This window comes from Hibiscus syriacus, unplaced genomic scaffold (assembly GCF_006381635.1).
Source record: "Hibiscus syriacus cultivar Baekdansim isolate YM2019G1 unplaced genomic scaffold, ASM638163v2 tig00009942_pilon, whole genome shotgun sequence".
Taxonomy (NCBI): Eukaryota; Viridiplantae; Streptophyta; class Magnoliopsida; order Malvales; family Malvaceae; genus Hibiscus; species Hibiscus syriacus.
Window position 1 is genome coordinate 1,733,888 of NW_024062205.1, and position 20,772 is coordinate 1,754,659.

General features: G+C 34.1%; 3 protein-coding genes and 1 pseudogene across 3 annotated transcripts; 2 read left to right on the forward strand and 2 right to left on the reverse strand.

Moving 5' to 3' along the window:
• Positions 1-907: 907 nt before the first annotated feature.
• LOC120203514 (coatomer subunit delta-like) lies at positions 908-5,337 on the forward strand. The gene is made up of 12 exons (XM_039203797.1): positions 908-1,048; positions 1,475-1,534; positions 1,764-1,803; positions 1,913-2,136; positions 2,469-2,711; positions 2,796-2,961; positions 3,127-3,431; positions 4,017-4,215; positions 4,313-4,466; positions 4,712-4,774; positions 4,873-4,969; positions 5,136-5,337. Exons 2-12 carry the CDS (start codon positions 1,532-1,534, stop codon positions 5,226-5,228), a joined length of 1,587 nt encoding a protein of 528 aa, XP_039059728.1. The 5' UTR covers positions 908-1,048; positions 1,475-1,531; the 3' UTR covers positions 5,229-5,337.
• A 938-nt stretch (positions 5,338-6,275) lies between these two features.
• LOC120203567 (zinc transporter 1-like) lies at positions 6,276-14,320 on the reverse strand. Its single transcript, XM_039203828.1, has 5 exons — positions 14,232-14,320; positions 13,956-14,041; positions 8,503-9,116; positions 7,036-7,185; positions 6,276-6,677 (listed from the first exon to the last, which is right to left on the reverse strand). The coding sequence occupies exons 1-5, from the start codon at positions 14,318-14,320 to the stop codon at positions 6,372-6,374; spliced, it is 1,245 nt and encodes a 414-aa protein (XP_039059759.1). The 3' UTR covers positions 6,276-6,371.
• Position 14,321: 1 nt separating this feature from the next.
• LOC120203392 lies at positions 14,322-17,282 on the forward strand (annotated as a pseudogene).
• Positions 17,283-17,484: 202 nt separating this feature from the next.
• On the reverse strand, positions 17,485-20,687 carry LOC120203568 (organelle RRM domain-containing protein 6, chloroplastic-like). The gene is made up of 5 exons (XM_039203829.1): positions 20,610-20,687; positions 19,381-19,564; positions 18,149-18,217; positions 17,941-18,047; positions 17,485-17,646 (listed from the first exon to the last, which is right to left on the reverse strand). The coding sequence occupies exons 1-5, from the start codon at positions 20,685-20,687 to the stop codon at positions 17,506-17,508; spliced, it is 579 nt and encodes a 192-aa protein (XP_039059760.1). The 3' UTR covers positions 17,485-17,505.
• Between the last annotated feature and the right edge of the window lie 85 nt (positions 20,688-20,772).

The following is a 20,772-nucleotide window of genomic DNA, read 5'->3' on the forward strand; positions in this document are numbered from 1 at the left end:
CGCTCTATTGGCCTATGCTCCATTTGGATAAGGTATCTTTAAAATTTTAATTTATTTAAAAATATAATATCAGAGTGCAAGCCAAGTTACTTCAACTATCAATGAAATATAATAATAAAAATAAATTTATTAATTGATTTTAATAGTTATTAGTTAAAAAAATATTATTTTTCTTAAAAAAATTGAGTTATGTTTGGATATATTATTAATAATTAATTTTTTAAACAAATATTATCTTCTCATCTTAAATTATTTAAAAATGCAATAATAAAGATAACATAATTAAGACATTAAATTGTTGGTAATTGTTTTTTTTAAAATTTTTATTTGAAGTGTTTATAGTATTTATATCGAATATTTAGTTTTTTTTAATTGTTTGAGGTTTTTGAAAAGAGATAAACAGCCGTAAGTATTAAATTCATATATTTAATATTTTCTACGCTCAAATATTAAAATTGTTGAATTATCGAAATTCTCAAATAATATTAAAATTGTTGGAGTATTAAAATTTGTCTTTTCGTTAAAAAAATTAACAGTCATCCAAGTTAAACATTATTGCTTTCATGTATTAATTCGACGATATAAATTTTTAAGTAATAACTCGATGATTTAATGTAAATATAGAGTTGATTCACAAAATATAACTCAAACGGTTATAAGATTATATTTTATCGTATTTCAGTCAATAGATTAATCTCTATCTTACACAATCACCAATATTTTAATAAAAAATAACATTTTTAAAAGATATAAATAGTTGTATGATCATTTTATACATTTTAATAATTATATAATTTAAACAAACAACAAGATCATCTTGTTATGTTTAATAATTGAGATATTCTGTAATTTACCCAAAAATAAAATTTGGAAGGCAATACGATTGGGCTGGGCAACCCAAAATTGGTCCAATTAGAATAATGAATGAATCTTATCAAACGCTGATATATAATGGGCGAACTTGTAATAAGCTCCCGACGGGTTCTTTTCTGACTCCGATATCCCGAGAGAAGATCATACACACAGGCACACAGCAAATTAGATCGAGGTAACATCCTTCTCAGATCTGTGAACACAGTTAGCTTAATTGTTAGTTTAGAGGATAACAAACCTATACGTGTCGAAATTTTCAAAACGGTGAAGGCTATATTCAGTCGTACTGTTGTTGTTTTCTCCCCGTCCAGTAGCCTAATTTTTGTTTTTATAGCATTGTTCCATTTTCTTGGCTTCCAAACGCTGCGGTTGGATTATTGATATTTGCATTTATATGAATGTTGCTGTATAGATCTGAGGTGGCCGATCTATTTGCTGACTTGATCTTCTGATTCGTTTTTGTTTCTTCATTTTTCACACATTTGTTATACGTTTCGTTTTAGATATTTCTAAATCCATTCCTCTTTACTTTGTCTTGATTCCATTTCCAGATTCTAATTTTGATTTTTCTAATCCTAACTTGATTTATGTTGTCTGCTAGTTTCTCTAATAAAGCTCCAATTTGATATTGGCTGGGTAGTTTGCTCCGACATCCAAGATGGTATATACCTTTTTCTTTATTTTCATTCTCCTTTTTTTTGTTTTAGTTGAATTGCAGAACAAGATAGATCCTCGTTTAAGTTATTTTTATATTGTTTATGCATAAATTGAAATTTTTCTGACGATTTAGGAGTAATTGAGAATGAATACTGAACTGTCCATTGCAACTTAAAGCTTCATGTTCTATTTTCGGCAATGATACAATAGTTTCTTTTATTTTTGTGATTCAGGTTGTACTTGCTGCTTCTGTTTTAAGTAAGTCCGGCAAAGGTCAGTTCATTTTTCTTGTTATAGTCGTTTTTCTCATGTCATTGTAATTGAATTGGTGAAGTGCAAATTTTGGCTGTCACATTGACATTCTTTTTGCCTCTCATTTCAGTGCTTGTCTCCAGGCAGTTTGTGGACATGACTCGCATAAGAATTGAGGGTCTTCTTGCAGCCTTTCCCAAGTTGGTGGGCACGGGAAAGCAGCACACTTATGTTGAGACTGAGAACGTGCGATATGTTTATCAACCAATAGAAGCTCTTTATTTGCTTCTTGTAACCAACAAACAGAGCAATATTCTTGAAGATTTGGAGACCCTGCGACTTCTCTCCAAGCTGGTGTGGTTCAGATGCTCTTTGATTTATTTTCTATGTTTTTTAAATCTTTGAACATAATAAGTTACATAAAAGTAAGACATTTGGTTCTTTATTTCTTTGATCACCTTCAGTAGTTGCAAGTTGACTTTTATTTTTTAGTTGAATGGGAAGCAGTGCAAATATAATCTCAGTTTCAGTTGTGTTTGTATTTAGCTACTCATTCCTTGTCACTTTTCTATTTCATGAAGTTTTTCTGTTACCTGAGGCTTTTTCAATTTTTAGCCTCTGTAATAGTGTTTTCTGTCTCAGCCCAGTTGAACAGAGCACTTACTTTATTCCTTTTCTTCCCCTAGGTACCTGAATATTGTTACACTTTAGATGAGGAGGGTATTTGCAAGAATGCTTTTGAATTGATCTTTGCTTTTGATGAAGTCATCTGTCTTGGGCACAAGGAAAACGTGACGGTTGCACAGGTTAAGCAATACTGCGAGATGGAGAGTCATGAAGAGAAATTGCACAAGCTGGTATTGCAGAGCAAGATTAATGAAACTAAGGATATCATGAAGCGTAAAGCTAGCGAGATTGATAAGAGCAAGGTATATTTATTGCAATATTCTTGGCCCTTGTACTATTGGTCTCTATGTTATATACTATATTGATTCATGTTGTGTATGCTGCAGATTGATAAGAATAAAGGTGATAAAGGAGGGTTCATGTCAATGGGCTCCGGAAGAATTGAAACTAGCTTTACTGATATGAGCATTTCTAGCAGTGGAAGTGGTTTTGGAAGTGGTTCTGGGTTGGGAGTAACTACTGATGTCGATTCCTTCTCTACCAAGTCTAAAGGTTTGTCTCATTAGGATTCCACCACATGCATTGGATTTGTCTTGTTTGCACATTTCATGGACTGAAAGCTTCAGTGTTATTCCATAAGAAATTCAAGACATTTTTCTCTCCTAGGTATGTTTAATGTCAAACAAACATTTTCTGACCTTATGCTCATATTGCCAGGCCGCCAACCCTCATCTGCAACTGCTCCTCCTAAAGGTCTTGGCATGCAGCTTGGTAAATCACAAAAAACAAACCAGTTCTTGGAATCCCTGAAAGCAGAAGGTGAACTGATTGTTGAAGATGTGCAGCCAAGGGCAGGGCAGTCCAGAGTGGTTGCAACTGCACCTACCGATCCCATCACTTTGACTGCTGAGGAGAAACTCAATGTCACTCTGAAAAGAGATGGTGGAATAAGTAACTTTGATGTTCAAGGGACTTTGTCTCTTCAAATTCTTAACCCGGAAGATGCACACATCCAAGTTCAGGTAACGTTTGGTTTTTACTGGTGTGAGAATTCATAGTCTGACAAAGATTTTGACTTAAAATATCATGCTTTTACTTTGGTGATTATCATGAAGTTTTGTTTGGCTCAAATATTTGTGATAGGTAGTTTCCCATTTGGCACCAAAAATTAGCATGTTTTCCTTATTGAAGAATGTGCTTTGAAGAGACAAGGATGCTGGTCTTTCAAGTCTACTCTTTTCCACACTTTTTAAGGCCAGTATCTTATTTTGGGTCATGGGATGTGATCTAAACTATTCTTGTTAATCAGGGTAGAATACTATTTTCTTCTAATTTCCTCCTTTTTTTTTGTTATCTCTCAATTGGCTAATGCATCTCAAATCCTTGGGTACATTTGCCTTAATTCATGTTGGTCTTAATTGCCATCGAAATACATCCTATTAACTCCATCACGTTACAATAAACATGTCCTCAAAGTGCAACATGTATTGCTTCTAAAGCCTTTATTGTGTTAGAGTTAACCATTTTTATTGCATGCTTTGTCTTCAAATTTTCTGTTACAATACCTTTCCAGCATTAAATTACCAATGTCTGTCCTTTATTTTCAGGTTGAAACTGGGGGTAACCCTGGCATTCTTTTCAAGACGCATCCTAACATGAGCAAGGAGTTGTTTGCCAATGAGAACATTCTAGGATTGAAGGACCCTAATAGGCCTTTCCCCACCGGTCCAGCTGGGGATGTAGCTGGTGTCGGCCTTCTGAAATGGAGAATGCAAAGTGCAGATGAGTCAATGGTGCCATTGACCAGTGGGTCTTGAATCTAATGCTACTTCTTATTCTTAGTAATATGATTTTCTATTGTATGCTTTGATGGTTAATGAGTTTTCTTTTCGGTTTGGTGCAGTCAACTGTTGGCCTTCAGTTTCTGGAAATGAAACTTATGTCAGCATTGAATATGAAGCTTCTGCCATGTTTGATCTGCGAAATGTTGTGATTTCTGTGCCTCTCCCAGCACTTCGGGAGGCACCAAATGTCAATCAGATTGATGGCGAATGGAGGTAAATTGAGATCATTTAATATTTCTAAGGAAGCACAAATTTTAGCCACGTGAGATTAACTAATTGAATTCAACTCAACTCCGCCAAGCCTTAATCCAGAACTCTTTGGATGCCTGTCTTCATAAGATGTTACTAACTTCGGGCGTTAGTGAAAGTGCCATGATGTTGTGTATCATAAAACGTCAAAAATTGGAAATAGTTTTTATCTGCACCATATCATTTTCATTTTCCTCTTTATCTTGCAGGTATGACTCCAGAAATTCTGTCTTAGAATGGTCCATAGTTCTCATTGATAACTCCAACCGCAGGTAGGTACATTTGTAACACTTCAAAGCCTCTTTTTGTGTTTAGATGCTTTTAAGATGCTATTGATTTATAAGTATTTTCTTGCTTCTGACATTGGCAGTGGATCGATGGAGTTTGTTGTGCCGCCAGCAGATTCATCTGTCTTCTTCCCCATTTCTGTCCGTTTTTCGGCAACGAGTTTATACAGTGACCTGAAGGTTTGATATGCAAACTTACTCATTTATTTGTTTGTTTGTTTTAACTTTGGATAATTGCGGACGTTTCCATTCGCTCGGTTCAAAAAGTGCAGAGAAGAAAAAAGTTGTTTTCTCACATTATCAAATAAATGCCACAGATTTCACATATTCGAGAGAATTATTGTAGGTTGCGAACATCATTCCCCTGAAAGGTGGTGGAGCTCCCCCCAAGTTCTCCCAGCGAGCGAATTTGATTACGGAGAATTATGAAGTAGTGTGAACGATAACTATTCAAAACAGTAATAACAGGCGGTGAGTTCCGACTGCAGTTTTACTTAGAGTTCACTTCTATCTATGATTCAAACAACAGCTGCACCTTCCTTTTTGCATCTTTATGGTATGCTGGACTAGCAACTCTATTGCTCCAAATCTGTGAGATTTTATGCTCATTTAAACGGTGTTATATCATTTAATTGAGGCTTTGCAGTGAAAGGCAATCATGTCTTTCTACTAGTAACCCTGCTATCATTTTTTAACAATTTGTAATAATCTTTTCATCGAGAAATTTTTTTTGAAGCATTGGCGAAATAGACCCCTTAGCAGCCCCTGTTTTCTCTTAAAAGTGTCCTAATGGTTTTTTTTTTTTAAGTTTTCAAGGGGTTAAATTAAAAATTTTAAAACTTTTTAAAGGGCCTAAAAGAAAATTTCCTCACCAACATCCCTCAGACTCCCATCACCATCTGCCCCGTTTAGTTAGGAAGAGACACCCACTTAAAATGTCTTGCTTTAATATCAAGCACTGAATCAGTTCATTACTGAGATACTATTCCGTACAGAACCTTTAATTCTAAGGCACAAATTAAAAGAGAACACACCATTGCACTGTACTACCTCAGAGTCCCACTACGGGTGGCACCATTCTCACATTGACTAACACCATATAGTCAAATCATGGATCTGGGATTTTCGCAAAACACAACCAGTTTATACATTACATTCTATATTTATATAGGCATGATGGCAAAACTAGTTCTCAATGTTTATCTGAATGGTCATTTTAGTTTATATATTTTAGCATTTTAACTCCAACAATTTTTTCAAAATAATTTATGTTAGTTGAAAATTGTTAATTGATTAACAGTCTTACATAGTATTTTTACATGTGTTTAATTTTTGATGTGACATATATCACATTATTACTTTGAGTGATGTATCGCATGCCTTGTCAACATATCAGATAACGTGATAGTGACATGTCAATAAAATGTGTTGACAGTAGGTTAAATAATAGTTTTCATCTATTAAGGGTCACTTTGACCGAATATTAAAACGTTTGAAGGTTAACATGTTTAAAGAAAATAGGTGCTACAATGACTTTTCATACAAACGTTGGGGGCTAATATAGTAAGAAAACAGAAAAGTCTCATGACCATTTAGCCAAGAGTGACATGGACGCTGCCCCAAGGAGGAGTGAAATATTAGACCCAAGCATCAATTTAACATTGCTTTGCATCACGGGGTTCATGAAATCAACCCCAAGCAGGTCGACAAGCGACATGTAAATCAAGATCCCAGCCGAAAGGGAGTTGAGGACTCCTTCCACCACTAGTGCTTTGGGGCTATTCTCATTGTACACTTTTGATACACCCATGCCCATGGCTATGCCCATTGGGGTTGTCAGTGAGAACAGCACCAGCATCATGGCAGTGGCTCTGTTCTTGAATTTTGCCTGCACTCACAGAGTTTGATTGAACCATAATCAATCACAATATGCAATAAAGGTGGTGATTATTTTGACAAAAAAGTTAATGTTCTTGCATTGTTAACGTACTGTAATGTATAGCTAGGTCTAGGTAGAACAGTTTTCTCTTCTTTTTCTCTTGATTGTTATTATTATTATTTGACTGAAATTTATATTCCCCCACTATTAATGTATTATATGATTGTTAGACCCCATTTAACAGTGTATTTAAAAGATGTTTTTGGAATCAAATAAATTTAAAGAAAAAAATGAATTTGGAAAATATTTTTAAATCCAGATGTGAGAATTAAAAATTTTAATTGAAAAGTTTGAGAAGAGAGAAGACCTGAGAGATGCAACCACCGAGGCCCATGCCTTCAAAGAATTGATGGAAAGTCAATGCAGCAACAAGAGGCTTGATTGTTTTGGCACTTTGGGATGCACCCAATGCCATCCCTATTATTACCGAATGAACCACAATCCCTACCTCCAACACCTTTTTCATAACAAATAGAGTTAGGATAAAATATTAAAAATGACCGAATTATATATTTAAATTTACGAAAATTTAAAATTTGTTATTATTTTTTTATTAATTTGGGTAAGTACAAGATAATATATATTAAAATATATCTTTTAATCATTTGACACTAAATGTTCACACTCTTGAAATTTCTAGTGCTCAAATTCGAGACTTCAAAAAATAACAATAATTTTTTTACAATTAAGGTCGCTCGATTTGTGCCTAAAAATTGCTATTAGATAAAGAAAATTGTGGCACATACTCATTCCATTTCTATTTTGTTTTTCCCCAACTAGCATGGAAAAATTAGGGGAAATGGGTGTTGGAAAAAAATTCAGAGATTTTGGGTTATATTGGATCAATTAGGGAAATAAGGTTGTTTTTATAGTACAAATAAAGTTGTTGAAAGTTAAAATCGAATTTGGTAAATTTAATAGCAGCCGTAGACGATTTTTTTTTGTATTTATAGGATCAAATTAAAAAGAAATTAAAAGTACATAGATTAAATGCAATTTTGTAAATATTGATTATAGTAAAATAAAGGATAAATTATATATTTAATCATCCATCTATTCTCGTGATTTCGTTTTGGTTACTCAACTAATTTTTGTCAAAATCATAGCTAACCTTATATTTTGGTTCCCCTTTAGTCATTCATTGTTAAGAAATTAACGATAATGCTAACATGTCATTATAAAATAATATCATGTCAACATTGAAAAATAAACAAATTATCATGTCAAAAATTTTATTTATTTTTAACAAAAATGTAATGTCACGTATGATTTTAAAAAATAAAATAATTGAATAATCAAAATAAAATTTTAAAAATAAATGAGTAACTAAATACATAGTTTACCGAAAAATAAAACACTAAGTTCAAAGAAGGTGCCAAAATTTATTTTTATAATACGGATTCAAAATGCAAAAGTAAAATCAGTAAAATCGTCATCAACTTCTAACGATTTTATCAAACTCATCCTTATCTATTAATGACTTCACTAATCATTATAAAATTCACATTATTTATAAAAAATATATATTATTAATATATCTTCATCTTAAAAAATATTTTTAGATATGTCAATATATACGTACATACATATGTATGTATAGGTAAGCAATAAACATATAAATTGAATGCATTGGTTCATGTTGTATAATTGATTGGGATTCATGAATTTAAGTTTATAAGATCAAGTTTGAATCATACTCGTAAATTCTTATATAAATGCCGTTGACTTAAATTTTTGTAACAAAAAAAAATGCATTTATAAAAGGGATGTTTACCTGTGAAATAATACGTTGCCGAATAAGATGATGATGATGAGGAGAAGATTCAGAGCTCTGTGGTACCACAGCAGATCCATGAGCATGTCCATGAGTGGCATGCGTATGCACATGAACATGCCCCTCATGCTCCCCCATCATCTCCTCGTCCCCATTCACCGGCGAAGCCTTATTAAAATGCGACTTCTTGTAGAAACTCGTCGCCAACGTGTCGATCATCATCGTACCGATGGCCGCAACCATGGCGAGAAACCCCGAGAAAGGGAAAACCCCCCAAGGCTTTTCGCTGAGGCAAGGGCTGGACAGGGACCCGTACCCGTCGGGGAGTATGTGGACGAACGCGGTGGCGAGAATCACGCCCGCGGCGAACGCTTTGATCAGGAAGAAGACGTTGTTCTCCGGTCGAAACGTCGGGATCTTCTTGGCGAGGACCGGGAGAAAAACGCCGAGAGCTCCGGCCATCAGGATCGACACGATGGCGACGAATTTGTATTTCAAAGCCTTGGTTCTGTTTCCGGCGTCGTGACGAGGATGAGAGTGTTTGGTGGTGACAAGTGGATGGTAAGTGGACTGAATGACGACATTATGAGAAATCCGAATATTAAAAAAAAAAACTATTCAAATGCCTTTAATTATTAAAATTCTAAGCGTCTTTGTGCTCCTTTTAGACGGCTGATTACTCATCAATCACATCACCCACTCACTGTCACTGACTTAAATTATGATTTTGGATTGTTTTCTTATATATATATAAAAGTCTTTCATTTTCTGTTTTTTCAATTTTGTGTTTTTGATTCTTTTTAACTTTAGTCTTAAATTTGGTAAATTCCTTTTTTTTTACTATGACATTATAATATTGGGTAAAGTTCACAAATGGTCCCCGACTATAGATTATTATTTTATTAAATCTCTCGACTATTAAAAGTTATAAAATGATCATCTGATTATAGAATGTTGTTTTATTAAGTCCCTCGACTATTAAAAGTTACAAAATGATCACTTGAATATTCAATACGTTCCAAACTTTTTCTTTTTCGTTAAAAAATTGACGGTTATCTAAGTTGGATATTAACACGATGACTTAGATATGATAATCGTTTGAGATTCTATGATCAAATTTTATCATACCACAATCAGCAAGTTAATATTATACTATCGATAAATCATTTGTGTATTTTACCTTATAATCTTATACTGTTGGTACCAAATTTGTCTGGCTCGAGCCCAAACCCCCTAAATTCCCATCAAGTCCAACTCCTACGGGCTTAAAACTAATACCTCAATTAACCTAAATTTAAACACGAAGATTTCATCAACGTCTATAAAATTTTAAATTATCTTATTTTAAGTATTTTTTATGTTTTATATTGATTATCTTATTTCATACTCTCTAAAATTTAATATTTTTTTTTAATTTTATACTTCTAAATAAAAATTTCTAGGCCTCTCCCTACATTTAATAATCAAGAAATACATCCAACAACCCAGAAATTCTCTTTTACACCTTCACTGAAAAAGCATACTGTTTGGCCTTGGTGATTTCCAATTATTGATGCTCTTGTTCGAGAATTCAAACGGTTAGGAAGCCAACATTAATAAAAAAAAAGGCAAACATATCTCGGTTAATAAACCGAGTTATTTATGTGTGTATGACGATCATCTTATTGATTGAGAAATATCATGATATATCTAAATCAGTGCGAGAGCACTTTAAATGTTAATTGGATGTTGTTCTGATGCTTCATAACTTAGACACATCCCAGATACTCTAGAGGAGTAAGTTAGCGAGGTGTTACATATTGATGCTTCGTGACCCAGATCTCACCCTACGTACTTGGCAATGAGGGTCATTTGGACGTAAGATGTTGATGCTTCGTAACTCAAATCTTACCTAGAGTATCTAAGTCGTAGGCTAGAGGGGTGTGAGTTTTGTGATGTTGAGTGACCCCGTACTACATCTTGATGTTTACTTATGTGTGTATGTATGTCGTAAACTGAAGGGGTGTGAGTTCTATATATGATACTAAGCGATCCCGAACTACAACATGATACTTATTTTTTGTTGTATGATTACTATTGACGTTATGTGAGATTGGATACTATCATTGTGTGTTACATGATGATGCACAATAGTATGATGTTGAGGCCAGATACCTAGTATATGTTTACTCATGCGAGGCCTTATCAGAGACTAATAAAAGCATAAGACTCATATTATAATGATATAATTGTTAAACCTTAAGTGACACTTGATTATGATCATGCATGTACTTATTGCTTATCAATATGTCTTCTAGCATGCTTATGATTATGAGATTCATATGTTGCTTTATATTAACGATTATACTACTAGGTTTTATAAGCTCAATGTTTGGATGTTTCGTTCGCAGGTTAGTATGTTGAGCCGTTCGAGGAGCACTGCCGTAATAAGATTTCTAGCATTTTTCATAGAGTACTGTATAATTATTTGTAGTGAACATGTGTATTAATACAATATTATTATATTCAGATTTGTAACTTTGAGATTGTATTATTTTAATTTAAACTATATTTCGTGGAGCTTCGGTTTGTAAAAAATATTTTATAATTATTATCGATGCCTTTTCATAAATACAACGTTTTAAATTAAAATGTAAAAAATTTGAGGTGTTACATTAATTAATGTATTCTCATAAGCAATAAGATGTCACCCCGACCTAAGTTGACCCTAGTAGAATAAAAGATTTCGTCAATGCCATAACTTCTAAAGCTACACCAAAAGAGATCTAAAGTGATGAAAAAATCGTGAAGTTAAATTTAAAGAGATATATTATAATTTTATATATTATTATATGTTGTATCAATAATAATTTTATTTTAAAATTTAAGTTTAGAATTTAAATTTAGTTTATATAAATTTAAATTCTAGAATTAAATTAAAAATAAAATAAGGTAGATCGAATCAATTTTCAGATTCGAATTAAATGCATAAACTTTTCGACTGTTCATACATATGATGCACCTAGTCGTAGTAGAAATCGAATAATAAATGAAGAAAGTTGGAAGCCGATGAAGAAAAGCTTCCCAACCTGTAACACCTCCAACCCGTACTCGACCCGGATCCGAGTCTGAGGTGTCACATTAATTTTTCAAAACATTTACTTGTATAAAATAGTGAGTAATTTAAAATTTTTATACATGTAACTTATTCAAAAAATTTACAGAACTATTCAGAACTTATATGTTTTTGCAAAACCGATCATAGCATATACAATTCAAAACATTAATTACATGCCAATTATTTTCAATGTACAGAATACATCTAATTCAAAACATCTTTTCTGATATGATCTTCGGTAAGAAGTAACTGACCTGTCTTGCTCCACTTTGCTCTTTACTCTTCTCACTTCTGTAACCTACGTGTGAAATAATCACACGCTAAGTCAATGACTTAGTGAGGCAAATAAACATAAAATATAAACTATAGCTTGTAATCATGCATGAACAATTACTACTATCACTCATACCCTTATTCATGTAACAAATCCCTATAACACATATGCAATATATCATTACATATAAGAACATATACTCATCACTCATCATTTCCATCATTAGCCTTATTTCATTATCAATATTATTATCGTTTATATCACTTAATACATATCCTCTTATACCTAGCATTTTAACCAACATTTGACTCATTTAATCATACAATCCACATATTATCATATAAATCATATAATACCATTCATAACACAAAAACATACAAGTCACATGTAATATATTTGTTGTTATTTCTTTATTAGCCCATGTACACATGTGAGAACTGTAGATATGTGAGTCTATTGAGGTTGTGCACTATACTGTCACCACAGCTCGTATGGGGTCCCACTAAAGGCTATGACATTCGTCCCGAATGACCACTATGAAATGTCCCTAAGGACCGCTATGTCCCGAAGGACTGCGTAGACCCTCGACTCTTGGCATGCCAACTATACCTCTAGCTCTCATGTCACATAACATTGGCATTAGCATCATATCATTTCACATATTCATATAAACTTATAGTTTACTGTCACATATCACGTAGCTTATGTTGCATAACTTGTATCACATATACACATTCATCTCACATGTTCATATAAGCTCATAATTTCTTTCACAATTACATATAATCATATAGCTTCTTTTCACATAGTTTATGTCACTTTTCATATCATTCATTTATCACATATAACATGACTTAATATATGTTTACATTCTTTTCCACCTACTCACATTTACCTCTCCTCATATCTCATACATAATCTCTATCATCTATACATTCATTCACTTATCTTGTAGTTATGTATCATATTACATAATTTAACTTATATCATATTATCATGTGTACATATACCATGGACGCTGAACATGTATCATATAAACATATATTCACACATATCATTAACACATATATAACATATCAAACATATGCTCATATTAATGAATTCATGCATTTTACTATAGGAAATAGACTTGTCGCAAGTCTTATTTCCATCAACCATCATATACTATCGAATATGCACTCACCTTGGCCTCACTAAGTTCCAATCCACTTTTATAATTTCCTCTTTTGCGATCGAATCTTAACTTGATAATCGTTCCGGAACTTGTTCGTGCTCGATATCTATATAATCATACATTGATACATATCAGTATCCAATTTATATATATTAATCTATCATTTCTTAGACCGAAAGAAAGGTATAATTCTATTTTCCTTTGAAGTGCATCGATACATTCTACAGTGCATCGATGCATTCTTTAACATGTGCATCGATGAACTACCTATGCATCGATACACCAATCACCTTCGATATTTTCATTTTAAGGGGGTGCATCGATGCACTCCTTATGCATCGATGCACTAATTGCATTCGATGTTTCCATTTTTAATGGGTGCATCGATGCACTTCCTGTGCATCGATACACACTGAACAATTTCTGGAAATACCCTTGATGCATCAGTACACATTGAATGTGCATCGATGCACATAGCCCAAAATTCATTTTTAAGCCCGAAAATCACTCCAATTCTACTTAAACACTTCATATTACATCCTCTACCATATTCTTAACTCTCATATACACATTTAAACTCATTTCTACTCCTTTATCACCCTTTAAAACTCAAATTTTTTTTCTCCATATGGAAATCAATTATCATACCAATTTTTCAATATGTTCTTAATTCAATTCTATCACTTCATATCTCTTAATTAAGTTGATGACAAGTCAAATTTATCTTCTAATTTGAGTAATGAACTCTATTCCAAGATTTCATTTGAAAACTCTTAATCTTTAATCTCTCCTAACTCTACCATCCTTTGCTTTTAAGATAATTTAAGTTTTCTTTAAGCTTAATTATCATCTAATGATCATAAACAAACCTTGAATTCAACAAGAAATTATCTAACAAGATGACTTACCTTTGCAACCTTGGTTCACGATGGAGAGAAAGAAGAAAGATGAAGAGGACTCTGGAATTTCCTTTTCCCTCTTCCCACGTGGTTTCCTTATCTTATAAGGGAAAATAAAAATCTTCCTTGTCAAATGATCATTTTACCCTTTACTTCATTTAATAATTACCAACCATCCCTAAAAAATATTTACAAATAAGTCCTTCATTTTATAATCTTTTGAAATCATACTTCAAAGTTTCAAAAATTTCATTTTAGTCACTAACTCTGATTTTGAGATATTACACAACCGCTCTTGACCCAACCCGGTGAGCCGATTTCGCCGCCGTCTTTCCCTCCGCCGGTCCGGTTTTTTGCAAACCAAACTGCTCCATCGGTATTTGGTACAGACTCAGAACAACCGTGGAAATACACAAGCCAAGCCTAGCATTTAATGTTTCTGTTTTCCCTTAAACATCTACCTTTTCTAGTCTCATTTAACATTCCCATCTACTCCTTACTTCAACCTCAACCATGGTCCATACCCCTCGCCCTCTCTTTCTAGCAAATACTTATTCTCTGTTTGGTTGCTGAGAAACCCTGAGAAAATGAATTGAGAATAGGATTCTCTAAATAGAGTGTGTCTTCTATATATACTCATTAGCTAAATCCAGAAGAACCCAGAGTTTTGTTTTCCTATTTTGGTCTCTCAGCTTTTCCTTGTACCTGCACATGGAGTATTAGGGTTCCTTAGGAGAGTTTTGAATGATAATTTCCACCCCTAATTGGCTTTGGAGGTTAGTGTATATTGTCCCTTGTTGATTGAATTACTTTAACTCTCTGCCCTATTTGCTTAGCCTTTTCAAAGCATCTTCAGTTCTTTCTTTCCATAACCCACATTTTTTGCTACGTATAAAGCGTGTGATATTTTTTGTGTGTGTGTGTTGAATTGTGATCAATTCGTTAAAGCTTGATTGGTAAGGGACCAATTTAATAGTTTTGATATTTTTGTTTTGCCTGTTTCTAGGATTAAAGAGAGTTTTGTGATGGCTGTGAAGCTTGTGCGTCTGCAATTTGTTCTCTTAGTTGCTTCTTTTGCTGCCCTGCTTATGGCTTCCGACACTGTAAGATTGTACAATCTTATCATTTGCAAAAATGAAAATGTCTGCAAGTTGTAGAGTTTATTACCTGTATTCGAATATGAAGGTTTCGTTTTGGTTATCATTTTGGTGTTTTAGGCCTCTAATGGATCGGCTGCAACGTTTAATTCTTCTTCCAAGCATGAAGGTAATGAAGGTGCCGGATTTGCACATTTGCTTGTCGAATTCGTTAATCTTTGGTGGTAAACATCGTCATTTTTTTTAGATTAAGCTGTTTTGTTTTGTTGGGTCATGTAGCAGCAGGATGCCCCTCTGGTTGGGTTGTTTCTCCAAATAAAAATGTGTGCTTTGGATATGATGAAAGTTTGCGGTCATGGGATGAGTCAGAGATCCACTGTAAACAATATCGTGGACACTTAGCGGCCCTAACATCGTATGAAGAACTAAGCTTTGCACAACTTCTGTGTGGCCAATTTGTCGACGGTTGCTGGGTTGGAGGAAGAGTTAGCAATTCGACGGTCGGTTCTGGTTGGAAATGGTCTGATAATACATTGCTCTGGAATGAATCAGCTATTAGATTACCTGCACAATCCATTTGCAACAAATCATTATGCTATGTCAACAGCTCATTCGATTTATGTACATTGGTGATGAATGGATCGGAACCTCTTGTGAGTGAGAGATGCAATGCTTCTCATGCTTTTCTGTGCATGGTTGATATTGGTAAGATATATGGTTATTTTAGATTTTCCTGAGTAGTTGCTCGATAGCGGTCTGTTCACCGTATTAAGTTGTTATATCGATCTTTCCTTTCTACTATATATGACCTTTTTTGCCGTTATTGAGATTATATTTTTCGGATTACAGGGGGAAAATGTCACTAAATGCATTGCCATAAGGAATATCTCATTATCCTAGCCATTGTTAGTGGGTTGGTTCTCTGCACAACATTTGCTGTTGTTGTTTGGTTGCTTGTATATAAGCGGAGTAAGAGGCGTAGAAGATCTAAGAAACTATCAAATCCTGCCACTTCTGCATTGGTTCCCCCCTCATGGAAAATCTTTTCCAGTGATGAATTGCGGTCGATCACGAAAAACTTCAGTGAAGGAAATAGGCTTCACGGAGATGTAAAAACGGGTGGCACATACACTGGCCTTCTGCCTGATGGATCGAAGGTAGCGGTTAAGAGGTTGAAGAGATCTAATTTTCAGAGGAAAAAGGAGTTATACTCCGAAATTGGTAGGGTCGCTAGGCTACATCACCCGAATTTAGTTGCCGTGAAAGGATGCTGCTATGATCATGGCAGCCGCTACATCGTGTATGAGTTTATAGTAAATGGACCATTGGATAGATGGCTATACCACATCCCCAGGGGTGGTAGGAGCTTGGATTGGACCATGAGGATCAAAATTGCTACAACTCTTGCCCGGGGAATTGCGTGAGTACAAACACTAGATCTTTCTCAGTGGATTCTTTTGGCATCTCCATTGCTGCTTTTGCTTAGAGAATTTTTAATACTTGCTAAAAGAATTTCTTTTACTTATTGATTATTCTCTTTTAAAATAGGTTCCTGCATGACAAGGTCAAGCCACATGTTGTGCACCAGATATACGTGCGAGCAATGTACTACTCGATGAAGAGTTTGGAGCCCATCTGATGGGGGTTGGTCTTTCGAAGATTGTTCCACTGGAGGTAATGCATGAGAGGACTGTGATGGCCGGTGGAACCTATGGATACCTTGCCCCTGAGTTTGTTTATAGGAATGAGCTCACAACAAAGAGTGACGTGTATAGCTTCGGTGTGTTGCTGCTCGAAATTGTTAGTGGGCGTAGGCCGGCTCAGCAAGTTGATTCAGTGGGTTGGCAGAGCATATTCGAATGGGCAACACCTTTAGTGCAGGCCCATCGATGTCCAGAGCTCCTGGATCCTCTCATTTCTTCATCAACCTCTGATAATCCAGAAGCTGGCGATATTCAGAAGGTGGTGGACCTCGTGTATGCTTGCACGCAAAACGTCCCTTCTATGCGGCCGAGAATGTCTCACGTTGTTCATCAATTGCAGCAGTTGGCTCAGCCAGCCGCCGCAAAGTAGCTTAATTTTATTTACAGCTCCAGGGATTTTTGCCGGAGCTTAATTTTCTTAGGAATAGTTTAGAGCTACCTTAAGTAAAACTAATTCCAATAGAAGACATGTATTTTGTGCTGTTGAAAATGGTTAAAGAAGATATTTTCAATGTTACAAAAGATAACTGTTTCTGCATGACACCTACTAGTTATATACTTATATATTAATCAATATAAATAAGAATTCATGTGGAAAACCCCTGATGCCATTAGAGACATTCACAAATCCCTCTTGTTTACTCAGTTACCCAACTAACCTTACTATGACAGGTACATTAAATCAACAAGCTTACTTGGGGCTATCAGTCACATATATTCCCCTTTACTCCAACATCTTTTCATATAAGGTGGATGTGTTTAGTACCAGCAGTCTGCCACATCGTTCGGTTGTTGTAACTGCGGTGTAGCACTAGGGGGTCCTGATGTTTTAGGATATCCTCTGAACCGGTCTTTTCCAGGTTTTGCTATTTCGACATATATCATCCTGCCATCAAATACCTGACAAACATAAAACTCATATTAAAATCTAACTAGAAATATTGCCTGCAGATCTAAGTTATGTAACTTAGAATTTCATCAGAGTTCTCAAATTCAGGTGATAAAAGTATGTTTGATGAAATAAGAGTTGTTAACAGTGATAAAATTAACAGTAAAGGAACCTTTTCATCATGTAAAGAGAACAAGAACCTCTGTAATTATGCTTCACTCAACGGGGTGAGAGAAGCTAGGTGTAATCTACAAATAGTATTCCATACGTCTACTTTTACGAAAGAAAGAAAGAAGACATAAAACCTGTTGATCCATGTTCTCTACGCCGACCATAGCCTCATCCTGAGAAGTGTATTGAATAAATGCATATCCTTTTGATCTTTTTGTGAATTCATCCTTGACAAGCTTAACTGTTATAGGTAGAAGTATTAGACTTTGAAGCTTACACAAGATTGAAGATGAAACATGTTATCCATTAATTCCATTAAACTATGAGAAATGTCCCAATCACCTTCAGCTGTTTCGCCAAAATTGGCAAATTCCTTCTGCAAACGGCTTTCTTTGGTAGAATATGGCAAATCTGCAGGAAATACACCCAAAAGATGCCAGGACATAAATTAGGGAAAGACAAATGAATACAACTCTAAAATACAAAGAGCAAAGAATATCTGATGGAACTATTCTTATCTCTTTATCTTCTTGTAACAGAATCAAGTCAATCTGATTCGACTGAAACGAAGCTAGGAATTTATGGTTTTGTGTCAATTTTTTCTCTCAATAATGGATTCCATCATCACAAACAAATCCATACTAAGCTCTTTCTAGTTTTGGTTACATACATAGTGAAAATACTAGTAAAATCGCAATATTCCCAACCATCTTTCAGCAAACCTGCATTCTTTATTGGCAAACTACTCTTAATTTGCATATATTTATATGAAAACAATTTGAAAAGTTTCATGCAAGGACAAAGAGGGATCTCCTCTAGGGCCGTAAATGAGCCGAATTGAGTTCGGGTATTATTGAGCTCGACCCAAAAGCTCGCGAGTTTAAAATTATCAAGCTCAACTCGAACTCGAAATAAAATATTGAAACTTGAAAAAACTTAAATTCGAAACATTGTCAAATGTAGCTCGAACTCGAGCTTAGTTCAAGCTCGAGCTCGAACATGCTCTCAAGTACATGAAAATCTTATATTGTAATTTTTTTAAAAATAACATATAAATACTAACATTATTAATAATTTAATTTTAAAAAATAAAAATATAATATATATTTTTTAGTTGGTCACGAAGTTTTCGAGTTGAGTATTAAGTAGTTTGCTCCGGCTAACTAAGAACTCAAGTTGAGTTCGAACTCAAATCAAGTCCATTCAAATTTAGCGTTAACCGAACTTATACAAGTCAAACTGAGTACCTCACAGTTTTGTCTCATCTTATTTACGGTCTTAATCTCCTCATCGAAGCCAATTCTCTTGCTTAACAAGGATGTATTCGTTTCTACACAAAAACCGATATCCGATAGTGCGAAGTCAGCCTGTAGAGCTATTCTTATTCCTATACCTTTTTGCCTATATTTTTTATCATCAGAGGAACAAAAACAATCAACATTCAAGATAACAGTGAAGAGCTATATCCTGATGGCATATATTTGACAGGCAATTAATCAAATTTGTGGGGAAAAAGAAAGCGAAAATGACAAGTAAAAAAACAGTAACTGTAAACAAAGAGAGAGGGGTTTTACTCGTAACGAAGATTCTGCTAGCAAGAGGATAGTCAAAGAGCGATGCTCTTAGCCCGAGGTTCAAGCCTCTATGTGTTCGACGATTTGCCGAAATGGGAGAAGGGAAAGAGAGGTTGGGTTTGCCGCCCACATGACCACATCGAACTGCGCTTCCTACTATCCAGACACTCTCGGGGACGGGAAACTGGTTTCAATTTTGATCACTGTACTATGAATTTTGTCAATAAAATCCCTAAACTATTACAATAGTTTCAATCTATAAACTACAGACAATTAACTGTTAATAAAAAAACTAACATAATAATTAAATAAAATTGTCAAATTATATATTTCATCGTTATAACTTACATATTCTATTAATTTAATTATATTATTAGAAAAAAATAAAAGAAATAAAATGGAACGAGGACAGGAAATTGAACTTTATTTATTCATTTTTGGTTACAAAAAGTTTGGTTCAGGGTAGCTCCCCCAGTACAGGATCTGTCATACTTAAGACCCAATTAGGATTTACATAGGAATTTACCATCAAAAGTGACGATGGTAGGATTCGAACATGACCTAACAAGCTTAAATTCTTGAATCCTAACCACTTGTGCCAACCCTCATAGGCGAAATTGAACTTTATTATGAGATTGGGAGTAAACACATTTTAACTAATAATTAAGTTAAGTATTTGATGTTTTGTTAATAAAGTTTTATTTTGAGTTAACATCTACGATAATTAGTAAGCGATTATTTTTAATTATGAAATTATAACAATAAATTTGTGAATTAAGATGAAAGATGGTGTTTTTTTTACCGATAACGTGATTATTAATATTGAACGAGAAATTATCAAAACATTTACTTTAGAACTAATTTTTGAAGATCTTATTTATTTAAAAATGTTATTTACAATTATAAATGATTTTTTATAGTTGTTTTGTTTCATTAAATATTTTTATCAACAAATGAATTTTGAGGGTTAATAAGTTTTTTATTTGGCTTAATTATAAAATAAGTGTCCAAACTATATTGTTTTTTCTAAATAGGTGTCTAATTTTTTTTTGAATCATCCAGGTACTTAACGTTACAAACGTTACCACTTTAGGTGTCCGACTCGTAACTGTCGTTAATTTTCTCTGTTAAGTAATATGTCAAAATTAAAATTATTATTATATTTATAAAAAATCTTAATTTCTTTTAAATTAAAAAAACACAAATACCTAAATTCTTAAATTCCTAACCCTAAGCCGTAACCCTTGTCTGCCACGACCACCCCCACTAACGTATTCCCTATCATCTTCCCAGTCATACACCGTCATAGTTGTCACCAATTGGATGTCAAAATCGTATGAGGTCGTGATTTTCAGCCTAGGGTTCACGGAGTACAAAACGTCAATTAGCCGT

Coding starts and splice junctions, on each gene's coding strand:
- LOC120203514 (XM_039203797.1), top strand. Junction 2,137..2,468: donor TGCGACTTCTCTCCAAGCTG/GTGTGGTTCAGA, acceptor TTCTTCCCCTAG/GTACCTGAATATTGTTACAC. Junction 4,216..4,312: donor GTCAATGGTGCCATTGACCA/GTGGGTCTTGAA, acceptor GGTTTGGTGCAG/TCAACTGTTGGCCTTCAGTT.
- LOC120203567 (XM_039203828.1), bottom strand. CDS start 14,320: ATGGAGCAGTTTGGTTTGCAAAAAACCGGACCGGCGGAGGGAAAGACG. Junction 14,042..14,231: donor GTTGGGTCAAGAGCGGTTGT/GTAATATCTCAA, acceptor TTATAAGATAAG/GAAACCACGTGGGAAGAGGG. Junction 9,117..13,955: donor CGTGAACCAAGGTTGCAAAG/GTAAGTCATCTT, acceptor GCATTTGAATAG/TTTTTTTTTTTAATATTCGG.
- LOC120203568 (XM_039203829.1), bottom strand. CDS start 20,687: ATGACGGTGTATGACTGGGAAGATGATAGGGAATACGTTAGTGGGGGT. Junction 18,048..18,148: donor TTTTGGCGAAACAGCTGAAG/GTGATTGGGACA, acceptor TACCTATAACAG/TTAAGCTTGTCAAGGATGAA. Junction 17,647..17,940: donor TAGAGAACATGGATCAACAG/GTTTTATGTCTT, acceptor TATGTTTGTCAG/GTATTTGATGGCAGGATGAT.